General features: G+C 43.4%; 1 protein-coding gene across 2 annotated transcripts in view; it reads right to left on the reverse strand.

The window, feature by feature from the left end:
- Nucleotides 1-23,600, reverse strand: part of PAFAH1B1 (platelet activating factor acetylhydrolase 1b regulatory subunit 1) — a 533,693-nt gene that overhangs the window by 408,428 nt on the left and 101,665 nt on the right. For both annotated transcript variants that reach the window (XM_069227017.1, XM_069227018.1), the window contains one exon: nt 19,961-20,045. In XM_069227017.1, the coding sequence (XP_069083118.1) occupies nt 19,961-20,045 (85 nt within the window). The remainder of the gene's footprint in view (nt 1-19,960; nt 20,046-23,600) is intronic.

Consider the following 23,600-nt stretch of genomic DNA (forward strand, 5'->3'; position numbering starts at 1 on the left):
TGTGCTTAAAACACTCTAAAGCAGAGTCAGCTTTAGCACCAAAAAGCTTTTCCCCATCAAAAGGCAAGTCCAAGAGTGCAGACGAGGAAAACCCAGAGGACCTCAACCATGCATGCCCCCTGGTAGCAACAGAGGTACCCATCGCCCTGGCCACCGAATCTGTAGAATCCAGACCAGACTGGATTATCTTCTTAGCTGCTGCCCGAGCATCCGACAGGAGTTCTCCAAATTGTCCTTGCACCTCATGCAGCAGGTCTGGAACCATAGCCCTAGCTGAATCCATCAGGGTGTGCACATATCTACCTAATACAAAGGTAGCGTTTGCTTTTTTGAGGGCCATACTGCAAGAAGAAAGTCTTCGACGACTGCTCCAAACTCTTGGACTCCCTGTCCAACGTAATCACAGGAAAGGAGCGTGGTGAGGACCGTGTTGAACAAGAGGCTTGAACAACTAGACTCTCTGGGGTTGGATGTTTCAACAAAAATCCCGGATCTCCAGGAGCCACCCTATACCTCCTTGCCACAGATTTGTTGACAGCTGGGGACGACAGGCTTCCTCCATACATCTAAGATAGGCTCCATAAGAGCATCATTAAACGGACGCAATGGATCCGGTGAAGTCGATGAAGGATGCAGAACCTCAGTTATAATATTAGTTTTGAGATCCAAAGAATTTGCCGCCTTCCTGAGCACAGTATGGAAAGAGGCCGCCTCCTGCGTAAACACCCTTGGAAAAGAAAGGTCCCATTCCAGGGAAGTGTCTAGCCCACTAGCTGAGTCAAGTCCTTGATATTCCCCCAAGGGCTCCACAATCTCGCCTTCCTCCTACAACTGCCTTTGGTACTCCGGTTCCTTCAAAAGCCTTAAAGCTTTTCTGCACGACCTCAGCCTGGTCTCTAACCTTGGCGTCGACAAAAGAATTAGCCGACGTCGAAAACACTGGCTTCAGGACTGAAAGGCGTGGACCAGGAGAAGAAGGCTGACTAAAGTCTAATCCGGAGCCAACTGGCGCCGGAGCAGATCCCATCGGCGCAGCAGAGAAGCCAGAGGGCTTTGAGGTTGTAGAGTCACAGTAGGACTAACCTACGTTGCACACCACCACCTAGATGGAGACCTGGACCTCGAACAGCTTTGAGCCGAACGACGCCGAGTCATGACGTCGCTTCTTCGTCTTCTCACACTTTGTCAAAGAACAAGACCTGTGATGGCTCTTATGTCCTTTTTTCGCCTTAGCCAAAAAGAGTTTGGCTTCTCTTTCGTTCAGAGCCTTTGGATTCATGCTCTTTCAGGATACACACTCCTCTACGTCATGCTCCGAGCTTAATCAAAGACAATCATCATGGGGGTCAGTAACCGACATGTGACCCCCCCCCGCACTTCAACAGTAGCGAGAGCTAGGAGAAAACCGTTAGCGTCAAAGGCACGGAAAAAAGGGAACAGACGTCAGCACGCCGGCGAGGACCTCTTATTGGCACAGTGACGTCAGACGGAGTCGCATGGAGCCGTGCAATTGTGACATCCTCGTCGAGAGCTGGGAAGATTTTCCATTAAATGCTGCCGCATGGGAGAATTCATAAGGTGAGGAATCCACAGGTGGTTGTATCCATCAGAACTTTGCACTTAAACATTAGTTCGTCCATCTATCCATTCACTGACTCATTCTAGCATTCACCATCTGACACAACCGCAATAACTCACAAACTCAACATACGCTAGAAAACCGAGAAAAAAAATCTCAAGAAAAAGAATTGTGCTGCTAAACATGGTACACATATGCATGAAATATCAGTATTAAACACCGAAGCAAGGTTTGTCTTGCAGAGGTATTGTAAATAATCTATTGTTTTACAGTTCCAGCATGATTTCCACATTCAGAGCCAACGTGTTCGCCATCTTGGAACGGTAAAAGAAGGCTTCATATGGACAACATCATTCCATAATGGGCTCCTGGTTTAGACAAAGTGGCCACAAGGAATGTGGAGCACAGCAGAATGAGCAGCAAGCAAGCATTAGCACAGCCTGGAGAAATGTAGTGTTCTCTTAAGAAACATTAAAATAAAGAGAAGCAAAGAGCTGAAAAGAGAACTAGAGAAGAAGAAAATTGAAAACTAATTGACTGGCCAACCAGCCTCGACACTGAAGCGCACTCATTTTCAGGTGATGTACACATGATCAGAAAATGCAGTCATGCATAGGGTAAGCAAGTCGAACAGAATTCACCAAGTGCATACATTAAATAAAATTAGAAATCTTTACATAATTACAGTTGGCAAAATATACATACAGCCAATCCCAAAGAGGTCTAACAAGAATTAGCACAGTGAAATTCTACTCTCAGGGATGTTTGGGGTAGGCGACTAGCACCAAAACTCCTTTCTGCTATGATAATTTTACTAAATGTTTCTCCAAATGTATAGCCTCAACACAAGTACCATTTTGCAAAGGGTGCTCATTCTGGCATACATAGTAAAGACCATGGGCCTCACATTATGACTTTGGGGGCAGCGGAGGCCACCTGACAAAGTCCCGCTTTGGGATGACCACATATGCGGCTGTCCCTTCGCAGTACCTATTAGGAGTTTCCTTCTGGGCTGGCAGGCGGAAACAAGCGCCACAGCGAGACTGGCAGTACATGGCCCGCCAGACTCTTAATGAGGCCCCGGGTGTCATTAACTTGAGGGGTGCAAACTTTGTTAATCACAGATTAACGCTTCAAACCAGAGTAAGAACTACCAGAAGAAATTATCAATTCAGGATCCGCAAGCAAAATATATATATATATATATATATATATATATACACACACACACACACACACACACACACACACACACACACACACAGACACACACATATATACACACATTTTCAAAGTACATTTTGAAAAGAAAATAATAACATGAATATATTTTATAAGTGCTCGGGGACCCTGCATCCGGGAGACTATACAGCACTGTCAATGAAGATCATCCTGAATAAATTGTTACATGAAAATAATCTTGCTGCCTCTAATACAGATTATTCAAATGTTCATGAACACCAAACAAAACAGCTTGCTGAGGTGAATGAGAAACACCTATATCGCAAGAACACAAGGACTTAAGTATGTGGCTGCATTTATAAAAACATGCACATTATGAAGGTTAGGTAAATATATATTTGTACTTGATAGTAGGTAATGTTACCAAAAACAATAGACCAAAAAAGGTGCATGTATGTGTGTTTACACACACTTCCTTTGTTCTAGCAAATAAGCATTTCTCATTTGCCTCCAGTCCTTAAGGCTCACCCCCGACACCTTTAGTGTACTATTTAAACATATAAATGCATATGTATGTATTCATATTCATTGAAAAAGATAAGTTTAAAGTGACATTCTAGTTAGGTGAAAAATAACTAACTTGTGTTCCCAATGAGTACAGTGTTGTCATCAAGTGATCGATATCATGAGTGGTGTAATATGTGAAACACAGTGCATGACAAGGGTTTCAGTTATAGTTATTTTAAATAACTGGTTTCTTTCCCTTTTTTATTTAAAAAGGAATGTTTAAACTGACATTTTCACTTAACTAAAACCATTTTAACCTTTAGTTTTCTCAGTTAATTTCTAGGTTTATTTTTTTATGCAAATGAATTTCCATATCCAACTATAACTTCACTTTTTTTTTTTTCCCAGTGAATGTCTACATATTTTTTTTATCTGTTTTTTCTTTTTAAACGCAAGGTAATACTACGAAACATACGAAATTACCACAAACTCCCACCCAACCCCCCATGGGCATCCAACCCCCTTGGGTTTGGTTGCAGCACCCAGACTGTGGCCAGGCCTGGGGCACAAAAACCCCCTCTGAGAGTGAGACTGCCAACAGAAACAAGCTCCTCAGCCATTATATCATTCTCTTAGTAAAAACTGAATACCCGTGGGACCCTCACAAGTGCCTTGCAAACCCAACCGCCCAGATATAAAAATTATTTTGAACCTTAATTTTTCAAAAACTATTGAACGGATTCAACAAAAAACAAAAAAAACAAATACATTTTAAAAAATAACACTTTCGGGACGAATATCTTTCTGCCAAAAATGGTGCAATGCCATTCAGGCGTTTTGGCTGTAGCGCTGTTAAAAATCCATATGTTAATTGCATAGGGAACGAAAATGCTGCTTACCCAGTAGACATGTGTTCGTGGCATGTAGTGCTGTAGATTCACATGCTTTGCATACATCCGCCATCTAGTGTTGGGCTAAGAGCATTACAAGTTGTTTTTCTTCGAAGGATGTTTGAGTTACTAGATCGAGTGTCTCCTCCTCTCTGTGATACTGTGCATAGGCGTCCAGTATTCTGTTGGATTGTTTTCTTTACGCTGTCTGGTTTGGACGGGTTTCCTTTTGCTCCGGTGGATCTCAGTTCAGTACTTCTTAACTCTATTTCTACCTTTTTCTAATCACATCAGTATAGTTTTAAGTGCGTTTCTCGTTGCTACTCTATAGTCGATCTGATTTAGGTAGCCTGGGTCCATTTCACGCTATTATGTGGGGCCCTCGCCCTTTTCGGTCCTAATTCAGTGTCCGGCTGATGGAATGAACTGTTTTGATTCTGTCCTGTGTGTCACGCCAAATTTCCATATACTGACAAGCATTTGTTGTGAAATTTGTGCTTATCTCAAGACCTTCTAGAAGAGACCAGCAACACCGGTAGATCGTTTTGATCCAAGACGACTCTCCGGGAACGAAGAGCTCATTGGTTAGAGATGGCATCCAGAATCCACAGAAGACACACCTGATATTTTCTAAGAGAAGCACGCGCAGGAAGAGGTGGACAAGTGCACAACTTTATCCATCAGCGATTCGGACTTCGATCAAGATTACAACGTCAACAGCCAATTCATAACTCTGGTGCAGAACACGAGTACACCAGCCAAGTCACACCACCCAAAGACAGTCAAAAAGACTCCTGCACTGGTCATCGGTCCGCCATTGCCTTCGGGTCATGGTTAAAGCTGAAAAATAAATCCAGATGTCCATCCTTCAGGTTCGGCACGGAGAACATTTAAGACCAAAGTGCATTCGGCACTGACTAAACAGACTGTTTTGGTATTGAGATGAAAATCTCAGACTCAGAACCAAGAAAACCGATACCACTTTCTGAGTCGACACTTTCGGCTCAAATCAAACACTAGGTCTCGAAGTCTTTGGAACCGAAAATCAGCAGTAGCAAACATACTACAGCTGCAGAGTACTCAAATGTAGAACCTATTTTAGAGGTTACAGACTCCAAGCAGCGCACAATTCTTGTTCATAAGGACAAAGGAATGATAATTGCTTCTCCTCCTGTAACTATTAAAAGAAAATTGACTTTAAGAGACTTTAGATGCTGGGGCTCCAAAGAAAATCTCAACAAGAAGGCTATACAGCAACAGCAGCCTTCACCACCACATTCTACTCTCGTTTCTTCCACTCCACCACCTTCACCTACATACAACAGTTTTTACCACAGACATCCTCAGCATCACCTCACAGAGATGATCTGCGTGACCTTCAGCAGGAAACAGATCCATAGGACATATATGACTCTGATCCCATTCTTTCTAACGATCCAGATTTTTACCCTGACATACAATCTCCACCAGAAGATACAACACTGCCTATAACCAGGTTATAGCTAGGGCTGCTGCCTACCATAATGTTCATCTGCACACAGATCCCATTAAGGAGGATTTTCTATTTAATACATTAACAGCTACACAAAGACTACCAATGCCTTCCAATGCTTCCAGGCATGCTCAGCAATTCGTCTGGCATTTTTAAAGAATAAGTCAAGGCCAGAATAATCACACCTAGAGTGGATAAGAAGTATAAACCTGCACCTTCGGACCCAGTTTTTATTAGGACTCAGTTACCACCTTCTTCCATAGTGCAGCGAGGAAAAGGGCCAATAGTCAGTCCACAGGAGATGCTCCCCTCCAGAAAAAGAAAGCAGAAAGCTAGATGCAGCAGAGGGCAACTTCCCAGGCATCCAATCACTGGAGGATAGTAAACTAACAAGCACCCTTGGTAAGATATGCTAGGGCCTACTGAGTAGAGATGGAAGAACTTCTACAGTATCTTCCACTGGAACATCAAAAACGGGGACAGCAGATAGTCACAGAACAGCATGCTATATCTAATAACGCTATTAGATGTGCTACAGACACAGCTGATACATCAGCAAGAGGGATTAACACCAGTGTGGTGATTAAAAGGTATGCTTGGCTAAGACGTTCTGGTTTTAAACCTAAAATACAGCAAGCTGTCTTAAGTATGCTCTTTGATAAGGTGCATCTATTCGGAGCAGAAGTGGACACAATAGAGAAACTCACAAAAGATTTGGAGACAGCAAAGGCTAGGGGTGCACTATACACCACAACCACTAGAGGCAATTTTTCAAACCACCAGCTACTGAGACAACCTCAAAACAAAAGCAGACCTCACATTTTTATACAAGAGGATCATTTAAGGATCCAATAATAAAGGAAGAGGGAAAGCATCTGCTTCCAGAATTTCCTCAACCAAGCAGTGACTTCCTGAACTTCCCCACAGCGCACATACCTCCTGTGGGAAGAAGACTGGTCAACGTTAATCCACAATGGCACAACATCACCACAGACCAGTCTGTCAATTATCCAACATGGCTACTGTCTGGAACTCATTTCCACTCTGCCAAACATTTCCCCTCGTTCTCACAAACTCTCTCAAGACCATCTCACTCTACTCAAAGAGGTACAGTCCCTCCTGCTCAAAGGGCCCCTAAGAACCGGTACCTATAGCCCAACAAGGATCAGAAGTATATTCACTATACTTCCTGACACCAAAGAAAGACTGTTCATTAAGGTTAATTTTAGATCTCAGGCCTCTCAATGTATACATTCTTTCAGAACACTTTCATATGGTCACTCTGCAAGACATTACTCCCCTACTACAGCAAGAGGATTGCATGACAGCATTAGACCTCAAGGATCCCTATTTTCACATCCCCATACATCAGCACATCGTAAATACCTAAGATTTGTCATTGCAGGAAAGCACTACCAATTCAAGGTACTCCCATCCGGGGTAAGAGCACCAAGGCTGTTCACCAAATGTTTAGCTGTAGTTGCAGTTCTTAAGACGACAACACATGCATGTGCTCCCATATCTAGACTGGCTAATGAAAGCCAGTACAATTCACACTTGTCAGCAGCCCACTGTACTGTACACTGTCGATCTTCTACACAGTCTGGGATTCACAATCAACTACCTCAAATCCCACCTCCAACTATCACAAATACAGCTGTATCTAGGAGCAATTCTGAGCAGTCAGCCAGCATAAGCATATCCAAACTCGATAAGGATTCAAGCATTTCACAATCTAATCTCTTAATTGAAACACATTCACACTTATACAGTGAGTGATGAAACTATTAGGAATGAAGGCTTCCTGAATAGCCATAGTTTCACATGAGACTGATGCGGCCACTGCAGCTATACAAGCCATCGAACATGACATTTGGGACCCCCTTTTTCGACCCTTGCTGGACAGATGACCTGGAAACTTTCAAGGAAGAAGCTGAGGTGGATAAATTGTTTTCGGAGACGTTTGTGAAGACTTGCCAAGGTGCCAAAGTTGTTAGCAAACCAAGCCATCAATTTCCAATGGAAACCTGGTCCTAACTAATTATACAGTAGCTACTGCCACACTTACATATATATATATATATATATATATATATATATATATATATACACACATATATATATATATATACACATATATATATATATATGCACACACACCCTCAAACACACAAATACACACGCGTTCACTAAAAAACAAAAAAAAACAAAAAGATTAATTTAACGTTGTTGGAACAAAGTGTTCAATAGCAGCGTAACATTTTACACACACACAAACAAAAAAAAACACAAATTCACCAATTATTGTTATCTCAAGTAACGATAACTTGTGCCCTAAGGTAACTAACTCACATCCCCTACCATGCAGTTTTCTCATCAATAATTTCATTGCAAGTGTTGCAGTGACACTTACAATGATGTCATGTCAGGAGTTATGCAATATGTGAGGTAACTAGCAGTGCATGGTGAGGCAGAAGAACGAGTTACTTACCTTCGGTAACGACTTTTCTGGTGGATACATTAGCTACCTGTGGATTCCTCACCTCATGAATACTCCCATGGCGCCAGCATTCGACGGAAATCTTCTTACTAGTCTCTGCACGTCGACGAGGACGTCACTGTCTCGCACGCGACGCCGTCTGACGTCATACAGGCAATAAGAGGTCCTCGACGACGTGCAGACGTCAGTACCAATCATTTTTTACGTGCATGAGAACAACCAGGCAATGCAATGAAAGAGCAAGGCAACATCCATTATATTGTAAAAATACACCACATTGTATGAATAACTGTAAATCTTTTTATGTACATATATATATATATATAAAACTCTCTCTTTTCAAAATATATACACACACCAAGTATATACATAAAGATATATACACATATACATATATATATATATAAATATATTATATATACATCTATTGCACCCTCAAAGACCAAGAGGAGCGCACTCAAGGATTACTTGGCAAGACCATAAAGGCAACGGGGAGGCGGGTGGGACCGTGAGGAATCCACAGGTAGCTAATGTATCCACCAGAAAAGTCGTTACCGAAGGTAAGTAACTCGTTCTTCTGATGGATACAACTACCTGTGGATTCCTCACCTCATGAATAGAGTCCCAAAGCAGTACCACGCCCGGCGGTGGGTGCCTAAATGGTCAAACCAAGAAATCCTGCAGCACTGACCGTGCAAAATGGCCGTCCCTTCTAACCTCAGAATCTAAACAGTAATGTTTTGCAAAAGTGTGAAGGGACGACCAAGTTGCGGCCTTGCAGATGTCGACCACAGGAACACCTCTGGCTAAGGCCGAAGTGGCCGACTTAGCTCTGGTGGAATGAGCTCTAATGCCCTCAGGAGGATCCTTCTTTGCCAAAGAGTAACATATTTTAATGCAAAGAACAACCCACCTGGATAGTGTTCTCTTGTGGACTGCCTTTCCTCTCCTCTTGCCCACGTATCCAATAAACAGCTGATCCTCCAGCCTGAAATCCCTTGTTCTATCGATAAAGAAGCTCAACGCTCTCTTTGGGTCCAGACGGTGCAGTCTTTCTTCCTCTTTGGAAGGATGAGGCGGAGGATAGAACGTGGACAAAGTAATTGCCTGAGCCAAATGGAAGGGTGAAACAACCTTCGGGAGGAAAGCAGCCTTGGTCCTCAACACCACCTTATCCCCATAAAAAGTTGTATAAGGGGGTTTTACTGATAAGGCCTGCAACTCACTCACTCTCCTTGCTGATGTTATAGCTATCAGGAAGACTGTTTTTAAAACCAAATACCTCAAGGGGCAAGAATGCATAGGTTCAAAAGGGGACCCCATAAGGAAAGTCAGGACTAAGGACAAATCCCATTGCGGCATAACGAATGGCTTTGGAGGATATTGATTTAGAAGACCTTTCAAGAATCTGATAACAATAGGGGATTTAAATAAAGATGGTTGGTCTGGAAGACATATGAAGGCTGACAAGGCCGATAAATAACCTTTAATGGTAGCCACTGCACAACCTTTCTGCGCCAGAGATAGAGCAAAAGACAAAACGTCCGATAGATGAGCATGTAAAGGATCAATCTGCCTCTCTCCACACCACGCAACAAATTTAGACCACCTATTAGCGTAGATAGATTTAGTGGAGTGTCGCCTGGCCGCTAATATAACATCCACTACCTCAGGCGGGAGAGAGAAGGAACTCAGGTTGCCCCGTTCAATCTCCAGGCATGTAGGTGCAGACTCTGGAGGTTGGGGTGTAGAACCTGCCCCTGCGACTGTGAGAGGAGGTCTGCCCTGAAAGGGAGACGGAGCGGCGGGCACGTTGAGAGTTGGAGAAGGTCGGAGTACCACACCCTCCTTGGCCAATCCGGAGCTATTAAGATTACTAGAGCCCGGTCTTGGCGAATCTTCCTCAATACTCGAGGAATCAAGGGTATGGGAGGAAACGCGTAAAGCAACTGGCCGCACCAGGTCATTTGAAACGCGTCCCCCAACGCTTCCTGCATCGGATACTGAAGGCTGCAGAACAACGGACAATGCGCGTTCTCTCGAGTGGCGAACAGATCTACCCGAGGAAACCCCCACTTCTGGAAGATTAAACAGACTTGATCTGGATGGAGACGCCACTCGTGGTCTGCCGAGAAGTGGCGACTGAGACTGTCCGCACGCACGTTCAAAACTCCGGCCAGATGGTTTGCTATCAAGCAAATCCGATGGTCCTTTGCCCAGGACCATAGTCGAAGAGCTTCTCTGCAGAGAAGGTACGACCCCACTCCTCCCTGCTTGTTTATGTACCACATCGTGGTAGTATTGTCCGTTAGGACCTGTACCGACTGACCACGAAGGGAAGGGAGGAAGGCCTTGAGAGCCAGACGTACAGCCCGTAACTCTAACAGATTGATGTGAAAAATCTGTTCCTCTGGAGACCAAAGACCTTTGATCTCCAGATCCCCCAGATGAGCTCCCCACCCTAGAGTGGAAGCATCCGTTATGACTGTGGCCACTGGTGGCGACTGCTGGAACGGCTTTCCTTGTGAAAGATTGTTGCTTGCAATCCACCACTTCAAATCCACAGCAGCATCTCTGGAGATCTTGACAGTACCCTCTAGATCCCCTCTGTGTTGAGACCACTGCCTTCGGAGGCACCACTGAAGAGCCCTCATGTGCCAGCGAGCATGCGTGACCAACAGAATGCAGGAGGCAAAAAGACCGAGCAGACGAAGGACCTTGAGGACTGGAACTACCGCTCCATTTCGAAACATTGGAACCAAATCCTGAATATCTTGAATCCGCTGAGGCGGAGGAAAGGCCCGACCCAATGTTGTATCCAGTACTGCCCCTATGAACAGGAGGCGCTGAGAGGGCTCTAGGTGAGATTTGGGCTCGTTCACCGAAAAGCCCAGGTCGAACAACAACTGGGTTGTTGACTGCAGATGACGCAACACAAGCTCCGGGGACTTGGCTTTGATCAACCAATCGTCCAAGTAAGGGAATACTGCTATCCCCTTCCTTCTGAGCTCTGCCGCAACCACCGACATCACCTTCGTGAAGACTCGAGGTGCTGAAGTAAGACCAAACGGAAGGACCGCAAACTGGTAGTGTTGCGATCCCACCACAAACCGGAGATACTTCCTGTGTGACTTGAGTATCGGGATATGAAAGTAAGCATCCTGCAAGTCGACAGACACCATCCAGTCTTCCATGTTCAACGCCAAAAGCACCTGTGCTAGGGTCAGCATCTTGAACTTTTCCTGCTTGAGGAACCAATTCAAGATCCTCAGGTCCAGAATTGGTCTCAAACGACCATCCTTCTTGGGAATCAGGAAATACCTTGAGTAAACTCCTTGACCCCTTTCCTGCTCCGGGACCAACTCCACCGCGCCCTTTAAAAGGAGGACTTCTACCTCCTGTTCTAGCAACAGGAGGTGTTCTTGTGAACAATACGAAGGGCGGGGCGGGATGAGGGGCGGAAACTCCCGAAAGGGAAGGGTGTAGCCTTTTCCCACAACACTGAGAACCCAAGTGTCCGACGTAACAGTCTCCCATTTGGTGAGAAAATGCTGTAATCTTCCCCCTACAGGAGAGGAGTGAGTGGGAAATGGTGGAAGCCTAAGGCTGCTTCCCCTGCTGCACCCCGCCAGAGGATGAGGAAGAGGCAGAGTGCTGCTGAGAAGCTCCCCTGGTGCGGACCCTACCCCTCCCCCTAAAAGATCTATAGGGATGGGAAGAGGCCGGTTGCTGATATCTTCCCCGAAAGGAAGAGGAGGAAGAGCCACGCCCAAATCCACGAAACCTCCTGAAGAATCTGGAAGAGGCCGTGGAAGAAGGATCTTGGAGTCCCAACGACTTAGCCGTGGCCCTGCTCTCCTTAAACCGTTCCAAGGCCGAATCAGCCTTAGCCCCAAACAGTTTGTCCCCATCAAACGGGAGATCCAACAATGTGGACTGTACATCTGCCGAAAAGCCCGAGTTACGGAGCCAGGCCTGTCTCCTTTCCACCACAGTTGTGCCCATTGCTCTGGCTACCGAGTCGGTGGTATCCAGTCCCGTCTGGATAATTTGGGTCGCAGCAGCCTGGGCATCAGAGACAAGATCCAAAAGACCCTGGGGAAGCTCTGTAAACGAAGAGGAGATGTCATCCATCAGAGCATGAATATACCTCCCCAGGATACAGGTTGCATTGGTGGCTTTTAATGCCAGACTGCAGGACGAAAAAATCTTCTTCGACTGCGCCTCCAGCTTTTTTGAATCTCTGTCCCCAGGCACCGTCGGAAAAGAACCAGGCGCTGACTTGGACGAACAGGAGGCCTGCACAACCAAGCTCTCCGGCGTAGGGTGCCTAGATAGGAAACCAGGATCAGTTGGAGCCGTCCGATACCTCCTGGCCACGGCTCTGTGAACTGCTGGGGAAGATGCCGGCTTCTTCCACACCTCTAAAACCGGATCCAGCAGAGCGTCATTAAAAGGTAATAGAGGCTCCGCCGCGGCTGAGGCCGGATGCAACACCTCTGTCAAAAGGTTTTGTTTCGCCTCCACCACCGGCAAAGGCAGGTCCAAAAAACTAGCTGCCTTCCGTACCACTGTATGAAAGGAAGCAGCTTCCTCGGTATATTCCCCCGGGGACGAAAGGTCCCACTCAGGGGAAGTGTCCAGCCCACTGGCCGACTCCAGTCCACGCAGCCCATCACCCGAGTCCTCTAGCTCTCCTTCCTCTAGGGCTCGTTGGTACTCCTGCTCTTCTAGTACCCGGAGAGCACGCCTCCTTGAATGCAGTCGTTGCTCAATCCGCGGAGTCGACAATACCTCCGCCGAAGTCGGAGATCGGCGCCGATCTTCCGAAGCCACCAACGCCGCATCCGGCGCCACAGGTAACTTCGGCGCCGACTGAAGAGCAGTTGAAACGGATGGACCCACCGGAGTCACAGGCCGAAATCTCGACGTCGACGGGATGGAAATCCCTGGGGCCAATCCCTCCGAAGCCACCGGAGCGGCCACCGGCGCCGACACTGGCGCCGAGCCCACGTTCCCAAACGGGAGAAAGGGCATAAAGGGTGCCGGCCGAAGAGGCGCAGGATCACCCAAAGAAAAGGCCAAAGGCCCAGCCGGAGCACCCCCTGGAGCCATCTGTTGGAAGATGGCATACATCGCATTCAAGAATGCGGAACTATCGGCTCCAGGGGTGGGAAAAGCCGGATACTGGGGTGCCTGACTCGGAGGCGACCCCGACGCCGGCCTCGGCGTCTGCGCCGGAGAAAACACTTGAGGCTCCAATACCTCAATCACCGACGCCTGTCCAGGCGAAGTTGGAGACGCCGGAGAGGGCAACGGCGTCGAAGGATGCGGCGTCACCGTGGGGCTGACCTCCCATGTCCTTCGGCGCCGATCCGGAGACCTGGAACGAGCCTCCCTTGAATGACGCCGAGATTCTCTACGGCGCCGGGAGTCTCGATGACGCCGATGTCTTGGAGAAGACTTGTTCTTGTGATGCTTCTCCTTTGACTTGGCCATAAACAGCTTCGCCTCGCGTTCTTTAAGGGCCTTCGGATTCATGTGCTGACATGAATCACAAGTCGAGACGTCGTGGTCGGAGCTCAAACACCAAAGGCAATCGGAATGAGGATCCGTCACCGACATCTTGCCTCCACACTCACGAAAAGGCTTAAATCCAGACTTTCTCTGCGACATTATTTCCACAGAGAAAGAGTACGCAGCAAGATATACACTGTAACCGCAAGAGTAACAGTTGCTCCCTCGAAGATAACCGTTTCGAATGCACGGAAAAAAGGGAACTGACGTCTGCACGTCGTCGAGGACCTCTTATTGCCTGTATGACGTCAGACGGCGTCGCGTGCGAGACAGTGACGTCCTCGTCGACGTGCAGAGACTAGTAAGAAGATTTCCGTCGAATGCTGGCGCCATGGGAGTATTCATGAGGTGAGGAATCCACAGGTAGTTGTATCCATCAGAAAGTTATAGTTACCTTAGAGCACTTACTTGATATAAATAACTGGTGAATTTGAGGTTTTTAAAGTTTAAAACGTTACACTGTTACTGAACATTTCACTTAACAATAATGTTATTTGGATCTGTTTTTCCTCAGTGGACAGCTAGGGTTTTTTTTTTTTCCTTTTTTTAAGTCAACCCCATTTTCTACATTAATGAGGGGAAGTGCCGCCTTCCCTTTCCAAGCCTTAATAGATCACCATCTGGGGCCAAATTCAAGCCCCCCTTCCTAAGGCTTGAATGGTTCTGGGGACCCCAACCTAGGATCAGATTCTAATGTCCCCCCCAAAGCCTTATCAAGACCCAGAGAACCTATAACCCAGGGCCTAAGGCAATAAAAAAAAATAAAAAAAAGTGAGGAGGCCACAAAGCCCCACCTCCTAAAGACTTTTAGGCCCATGGCCCTGCACTGGGGCCAAAAACAATTAAGGGGACTTGGGCGTGCGACCCCTGCCCGGCCCCAGCCTTATAAACAGCAAGTGAGCCAGCCATGGGACATGGGATATCAGGGGCCATTAAAGGCTTGGGGAGGGGGCTGCGTGCCCCCCCCCCCCCCTTTGGAGCCTGTATTTGCCTGCATATGCACTCCTCCACCTCTTTTCCCTGTTGATGCTGCCATCCCCTTAATGCACCTCCTGTAGTATGCTTTGAGGTTTTCCGACATTTGGAGTAGCTTATGCGTCCCTCCCATGCAACGTTAGTACAATGTTGTGACAATTTGAATGTTACTTGACGTCACTCTTAGCTCTCCTGCGAGGATAAAACATGTTTGTCACTGATCTTTGCTGTGTGCACTCTCCAGTCGTATTTGTGAATCAACCACAGCCATCTGGGTTATGCATGCAGGGTTTGTCTGAGCTTCTCATCATTTTGATACATCAGTGGTGAGATCTTCATACTGTTGACATAACACGCTAAGAAATAGACTGAATATTAAAGGAAATGCTAGGTGTATTGAAAGTAACAATACGTGTGAAGTAATTTACACCCAACATGGCCACACCCACACCTGAGATTCCTGAATCGGACTTTGGCGCACCCACCACCGTACAGGGTCAAGCACCGTCTGCGAGTTTTGAAATTGCATACCCAGACAGAGAAAGTGAAAAATGACAGTTTTCCTTCTCAACGGCCTGAGGCAGAGCTTTTCTAGGGGAAGCACTCTCCAACTACCACAGTACAGTGTGAAGTAAGACGCCACAACAAATTATGTTTACCTAGATAATTAACCAGCAAACAATGCAAAAGAATTTGGTCCTCTTTTACTCCATTGACCCGGATTACTTATACTACACTAATTGCACATTTTATTTTAGCACACGAAAGCCAGGATAACGTGGAAAACTTCAGATTTCTACAGCACATGCTTGAGCGACTGAGCCATATTCATGTCCGTGAGCCCAAACTCACTTTGTGGACTTTCCCCCGTACTACCATTCCCCAGTGTCATGGTGTGGTGTAAATACTTAATTGGAAGTATCAATAACAATGTCATTGATGCTGATGAGGATAATAGTTATTATTCCTTTTAGTGTTATTATCATTAATGTAATAATTAGGTTCAGAATACGACATTGCAAAACAGTGAGTATTTCAGTGATCATAAGGAGATCTCTAAAGTTAGAGAAACTCTGATGTAACATCTAGTATTGTTATCCATCCGAATTATGCAGCTTTGGTGCTTTCCGCATAAATATAGATTCGCCACATAATCCATTACCTGCTTCCTAATTTGTAGATTTTAACAAAACAAAATGCTTGCTTCAAGCTCAATATAGGATCAAACTATACTGAAACATGATGACGTGTTGTCATGCACCGGAAGGCCATAGGCAAAGATGGACTGGTCTCCTTTTAGTTGCTTATTGCTGTATTTTGGTGTTAAACTGGGTCAAACGGGGGTGAAGACCTTTGCCCAGCAGGTTTCCATCATGCTATCGTAAAATGTGCATTATACCACATAATTTGGCGCTCCTTTGTCACATAATTCCAATGGCGCTGTTCATAATATAAGGCGGAATATATTTTTCTGTACAATCTGTGTGAAGCCATGACATGCTTGTCATTCTCTAGCCTCTGGTATCATGTTGTAAGCCGGGTCCAATGCTACTTTTTCTCAAGTATTGTATGTTGGGTTTCTGGATTTAGTTTCACTCCAGAAAATTTCCCCCCAAAAAAGTTCACCCCCTCAGCTCTATTTTAGAACTTTTCGGGGTGGATCTATCAACCGGGGGGCAGAGAATAATGGGGGGGTCCCAAAAAGTAAAGTCTCCATGCATTTTTCACAGACTTCAAGATAGGTTTCAGCAAAAACTGCTGAACGGAATTACACCAGACTCAGCAGGAAGCTAGATCATGGTCTGCAGATTGTGCTTTTTGTGTTTTGGTGTAGCTCTATTGAGTAATTTTTGAGAAATTAAGGGTAAAAATCAACGGCATCTTTTGGCAGTTGGGCCCGCAAGCTTCCTGCGAGTAAAGATTAAAAAATGGAGCCCTGTGATTGTCAAGAGCGCACTTGAAATCAGGGCCTTAGTGGAACTCATTTTCTCAATTTGATGTTTTAAGGACTCAGTTGGCCCTGCCAGGCTTCCAAAGATGTGACCACAGATCCAAGGATTAGGTTTACTAACCCGGCGGGTAAACGTATATGTTTAACAAATGTGTAGCTGATTTTTCAAGACCGCAAAACAACCACATTTCATCATTCAAAACATCTTAATGTCATATCAAATATCATACAATAACAAACGTAAGCATGTCCACACAGATGCATGCGCTCACTCAGACAACTGCACAATACAAATGCACTTTAATCTCTTGTTTAGAACTCAAAGACACTTGTGCACAAATCACATTTTGTTGAGTGGTTCCAAGTAGTTTTGTGGCTTATTTACTCTCATGGCTAGTTAGTGGAGCAACAAACAAATCCAAATTTGAGCCCATTTTGCAGACAAAAGTTTTAGCGCAGCTCGCAGTGTCCAATAAGCAGGACGCTGGGTCACGCTCCACAGAGAAACAAGCCTGCAGCGACAAAAAGAAGCCGGCAGCGACTTGCTGGCCAATCAGAAGCATGTAAATCGGAGCGATGTTGGACTAAGTCACTGGTAAGTACAACAGTGGAGGCACTCAATTGGATTGAGTGCTTCCATTGTTATACTTAGCTTTGGGATTTTCTTTTGTTGATCCTATTCAAGGATGTTTTTAAGGGAAACATCCTTGGGAAGCACCGTCCACTGAACACTATTGGAGATTTTGTAGTGAGCGCTATATCCTATCTTAAAATCCCCATCTGTGGAATGCTTTTCAGTCACTGGTAAGTTCAGGTAAGTAATGGGCAGGTTCTAAGCCCCTTTAATTATTATTTTTATTAACAATAGATTTTGCAAGCAGCGTGCAAGCGTGCGTGCAGGTAAAACCTAAAAAGGCGCGTGTGTCCTCACTGCACTACTAGAGATGGGTATTCTGGTCCTTGTTATTGAGAGGAAGGGTGAGCGGTAAGTGCTGTGATGAGCAGAAGGTTTTTTTTTATAAATGTGACGCTTGTGAGACTCTTGCAGGATCAAGAAAAAATAGCAAGGAGTCGTTGATCTTTGAATATACTATGGCATGCATACTTGCTACTGTAGAAAGGATTAATACTGGAAATGGTGTTTAATCTGTTTATGCTTATCGGCTTGGTAAGAATTGGGAGCATAATACAGCCTCTTCCAACACCCTACTATTAGACAGAGGGGTGTTAGCAGGGAGGAGAGTCCCTGGACAGAGCATACTATGCACACCTATCATTCAAGGAAGTCTCAGTGGAAAGGCCAATCTCTGTCCACACAGCATACTATGCACACCTGATATCTGAGAGACCGGTATGACAGGAGAGGCCAGTCCATGTATGTACACACCTTAATGCGCACACCTGTCACCTGAGAGAAAGGTGTCTAACTAGCAGTGCTTCAACACTCACTTCTGTGCACACCGGTCATCTGAGAGAGAGGACTTTGCGGAGAAGTCAGTCTCTTCACACACCCTATTACACACGTCATCAGCGAGAGAGGTTTAATATTTATCTCTTTAATAACATTTTAGAAAGATTTTGCAAATGGTGAATCATATGCTATTATGTTATAACAAAAAAAATACCTAAACATATAAAATCATTCCATACATACTCACAAAAATGATTTACTTTAAAAAAAATAACCTAGACAACTTTAACGTTTTGAGAAGGAAAAAAAAAAAGAAGAAAAAAAAAAATCACACAAATTTAGCAGTTCTAGTTAGCAGCACTAACTACATCTAGCGTCCCCACCATGCACTGCTTATGACCTCACAAATGAGGCAAATTTTGTAGACCATGCCATGAGTGATATCACAGATGACATCATAAAAATTTCACTTTCACACGTATTGTTCTTTAAATTAGTATGGAAGAGGCCCAAGAGTGCAAAATTGCTCAGGAGAAAATCACCCATGACCACTGCAACCAAAGATGCAACTTAGATTAGATGTTGAGTATAAGCATTATATGCAGCTTTGAGCCTATAGCATACACTTTACAGGTAGCATAGATAAAATTATCAACCACAGATATATGGGAAACACTCATTGACTGCAGTGCTCAACATCTGTGTAACTGTTGAATGCCAACATAGTGAATTAAAAAATAATTGCCTACTACATACACCTTTAATCAGTGTCAAACGCATGACACTCACAGAACCTATACTGAAAAGTAAAGTTAATGAGTTGAGATGTAAAAATCTCTCGACAAATACAGAGTATTTAAAAGAAACTTCTAAGAACAGTGTACACTGTAAGCAAGAGTTGTAAAAAAAAAAAAAAAAAAAAACAATTTGCTAAAAAACTACATCTGAAGGTGCAAAAGAACATACTACCTGCACCCTTCATACAGTGGTGAAAATATAGCACATATTTTCTAGCAAAGCTAGCACACGTATATATGTCTTAAAACCTGGTGCACACAGTCTATTTTATGAATAAATTTTCATTCTGGCAAGATTCTCTATAATAACTCTAGGGCGCTTCCAAAAGTTATTATCAACTATGTAGAATCTTTCTCTTGTTGGAAACTTTAAGCAGAAACAAAAACCTTCTGTGCAGCATAATGGATACATGTCAACTGTCACTTGCACACCGACGCTCTTGAACACAAACATTGATAATGTGCTCAATACCTCTACACCGCTGTGATGCATCAGGAGCACATGCGTTTTGAATTACACCATTAGCTGAACCCAAGCTGTACATAATTAAGTAAAGACATAATATGGAAGTTACCTACCTTAATATAAAACTGTACAACAAACTAAAACACTCACTGGGTGATGTCATCTATAAGGCCAAGTGCATGGCGGGGGTACAAGATATTGCTGACCCCAATAGTATGATAAAGAAACCTCAAAAATGCTTCAGGAAAAGCCACCAAACCACCCTTCTGCATTGTGATATGTCTATCCTTATTGAGTAATCAATGACTGGGTAATGTTGGTAGAGTTGCATAAAGTGGATTGAGCTACCCAATTCTAAAGATCAGTTAAAGTTTTTTATTTTACAAGAAGGGATTTTATTTGGAATGTACACTGGCTAGGCATGTGGCCCTGGAGAACGTAAACTGAATTGATCATACTAGTTCCCATCAGTTCATTATCACTTTTAGAATATAAATCTGTAAGTATTTAGAAGGCTTTCAGCTAACAAACTATTCCTACAAACAATCTGCAATTTCTGCTCAGCTGAAAACCTGTTAACATTTGCAGACTCTAGGACCCAACTTAAGAAAATACTGGTTGAACTGAACTCACCATGTCAAATTCTGCTTCCTTTTTAAAAACTGAATATGCTTCTTCATAGCCATTTGAACGAAGGTAATCCGCAATTGCTCGATTTCTAAAACAGAGGACAATTATTTATTATCAGGGTGGAAGGTAAAATAACTTTAAAGCTTACGGTAACATTTGATGCAATTTTGTTTTTGTAATGAAACTAGAATGAGAATCCCTTTCATCTCCCAATTAAGTTTCTACACATCACAAACTCAATGCTGAGTCATGGCAGATGTTTAAAATGAAGCAGTGATAGGTTACACAGTACTACAAAGTCAAGCTCAAACAGAGTACGTGGAGCTGTTTCAAATGATAAACTCATATCTGCATTCATATAACAACTGCATCCTCAACCCACCAGACATGGTAGGCTGGCCACTCTTGGATAGTGAGATCCTTATTCCAACATTAATAGACCAAGACCCTAAACAGCAGAGCAAAGCAAGGTTTTCCAGTACCAAATCTTTAAATTTAATAGGGAGAGAAATAATTTTGCAGTACCAGAATCTTGTTGCACCATACACTTAGTTATTGTATTCTTACAACACAAATCTATCAGGAGAATTGCAATCTGCTTATCTTAAAATGATTAACAGCATAGCATTTGCGTTCAATTAATCATGTTGAATATGGCCCTAGTTAGTGTAGAACATATGAAATTTCAACTGATTTTGTACAGTTGTCTACATAACAAGAAAGGACAGGGGAAACTTCATTAGTCTTTTTGACATAAAATGTGAAAGGATCTGTGTGTGAAACTATCTGTCTTTGACAAAAATGGCTTGAAAAATAAAAAAGTACACATTCACACGGGAAATCGAAGATAACCTTACGACAGGAGGATGTGAGGGTGCTAAAAACAGTTTCATTGGCATAGAATATTACATGGAACAGAATAAAAGACATGGATCTCAGTCACCATATTCTAAGCTGTTAAGAACACTAGGAAGACACCTGTCTAGTTAAGATGCTGCAACATGGACAAGTTAATATCAAACTCAAAACGGTGAAGAGTTGTTTCTTGAATGGGAAAAATACCTTTGAGCTTTCCAGGCTATTCATAGTCACTAAAACAGTCAAACTTAAGTTATGTAATGGCTCTTTCAATAGGTCAAAATGGCTGGAAAGAGAATTTTTATGAAGGAGAATTAAAGACTGGACTGCGCTAAATTAAGAGAAGGGAAAATACTATATCTTTTAGATACATTGTTGCATTGACAGACCCCTGAACTACTCCATCTTTTCCACCTCAAGATATACGATGCCCTAGTAAATCTTTTAGCTTCTTTCAAGTTCAAGTGACAGACAAGATCTACATAACAACCTTTTTTAAACTCTGATTTCCACAACCCGTGAAAGCTGGAGTGTTGTCATGGACAGATTCCAATAACAGATAGTCTGAGTCTCCTCGAAGAGCACTCAACCGCTATAGTAGTACAGTCTCTCAGTGTCCTTTTCACTGCTAGTCAAAATGATTTTAAAGGCCAGTTTAACAGCCACGAGTTCCAGAAACGTCACACAATACCACAGCTCCTTTGAAAGGTACTGGGGTACATTCTATAAAGAGGCTCCTGATCTTAGTGGGGAGGAGCCTATCACTGTGGTTATACTAGGGTGAAAAAGGAACAGCACTAACTTTATATTTTTTCGTTCCTCGTCCACCACAGAAAAAAATTACAATCTTACACCAAAATCATGAAGTTGTTTCCCCAGTTTCTGGAGTGTTGCTTCCACTGGTCCTCTACACACTCGACAGATCTTAGATGAAGTGTTCCATTGTATACTACAGAGATGCAAAGAACCATTGATCAAAGAAAAAAATGAGATGTTTCAAGTCACTGGGATAATTCTACTTGAACATATTGAATTAACCTTTGGTATGTACAACAGCTTTTCTTCGATACACTTATGCTCATTTGCATATATAAACACTTCCTATACTGAAAAAACTGCTGATTTAAGATTGTTATGCATAATTTAAGTAGCTTGCACTTTTATAGGACAATGCTGGCATCATACATCGACTGACAAATGATCATTTAGCAACCAGATAAATAATTTTCTTTCCGACTCGAGTAACTACCATTATGGATACACTAAGTCTAAGTATTGTGGATATTTCATTATTGTATTATGAGCATCTAATGCACTTAACCACATACATTACTGTAAATACGTTACAAGATGTTCCATTTTAATATACAAATGATAACTTTAATTTTTTTTTTTAAATAAACACCAGCCAGAACATGGGAACATTGAACTGATCTGTGCTGTACGTTGCACAGCTCAGAGGGGCTGTCTGTGGCTCAGTGGACACCACTAGTTTTTCCTGCCACATTTTCCACAGTCCGCACTAACCACTGAACTGGTGCATCACATCACTCAGTTGGAGGTGTTGTATGCTGCATACGTTTTTTCCTTTACAAAATGGAACCTCTTTGTCCCCGGTAGGAGCCTATAATGCTCAAGTCAGATTCCATTATAATTGTTTTAAGGGCTACACATTTACAACATCCTATGTTTCTTTTTTCAGCTGCAAACATTTCCTGGTTCTTTTTTTATTCACAGGACCAACTTAATTTTAACAGCTATGAAAACAATTTTACATGCTACATCCAGTGCTATTATTCAGGCAGTAAACTTGAACCATGTATTTAAATTATCTGTGTTGCCACTTTGGCTAGGTTTGTGCTACATACAGAAAGCGCATACATTTCAAACTGACGTATGCCTTCCATGGGCTTAAAAATTCTTAGTGCCATTTTCATGAACATTTTATTCTCGTTAAACAAGTATTTAGAACTCAAATAATTTAAAGGACAAATACATTCATAATTTAATAAAAACAAAATAAACAAATGGATCAAAGATATTTAATGTTAATGATACATAACCTCCTATACAATAATTGATGGGTATCAATGATGTGGGTGCTTTTCACCAAAGGGGGTCTGAGAGACATCAAATAGATTAGGGCAAAGCACAAGTTGACTATGGATATCACTCAAAACCAGATAAGAGATCCCATTTATTTAGCGTTACCACTACACAAATTGATCGTTATGACGTAAAGCCCCCCCCAAGGTTCAACTCCATTTTATGTAGGCCCAACTCCACCTTAGATAATGGAGGTCGCCATCTGCTCAATCTTAGGCAATGGAAGTTGCAAACTTTCATCGTTTATATATTATCAATGTCAAAACTGGCATTTGACGCAGATGTCATCTGACCTTCTCCTTCTAAGAACTATGAAGGTGTCCAGTAATTCAACTAATGACAAATATACCACCTGATGTGACATTCATCTGGGTCAATGGTCTACTTTTCACCATGTGAAGATTACCTTTTAACAAAGTAGCTGAAATACTATAGTCTAAATTGCTGTCCTTTTACCTTCTATGTTCATAAGGTAATGTCTGGGAAGCACACCCTGATGCCCCAAATTTGTCAAACATCCCTAAACTTATGTCAGAAATTCCAATTTCTAAAAAGATGTGAAATATATCGACAACCACTTGTCAGGAAAGGTCCTTCGCTCAGCAGATCATCACACAAGATTCTGCCAGGGACTAGCTCACCTATTGCCAGCACACTTTGCAAATGCTACATCTCTAAA

The sequence above is a fragment of the Pleurodeles waltl genome, chromosome 3_2, assembly GCF_031143425.1.
Source record: "Pleurodeles waltl isolate 20211129_DDA chromosome 3_2, aPleWal1.hap1.20221129, whole genome shotgun sequence".
Lineage (NCBI taxonomy): Eukaryota > Metazoa > Chordata > Amphibia > Caudata > Salamandridae > Pleurodeles > Pleurodeles waltl.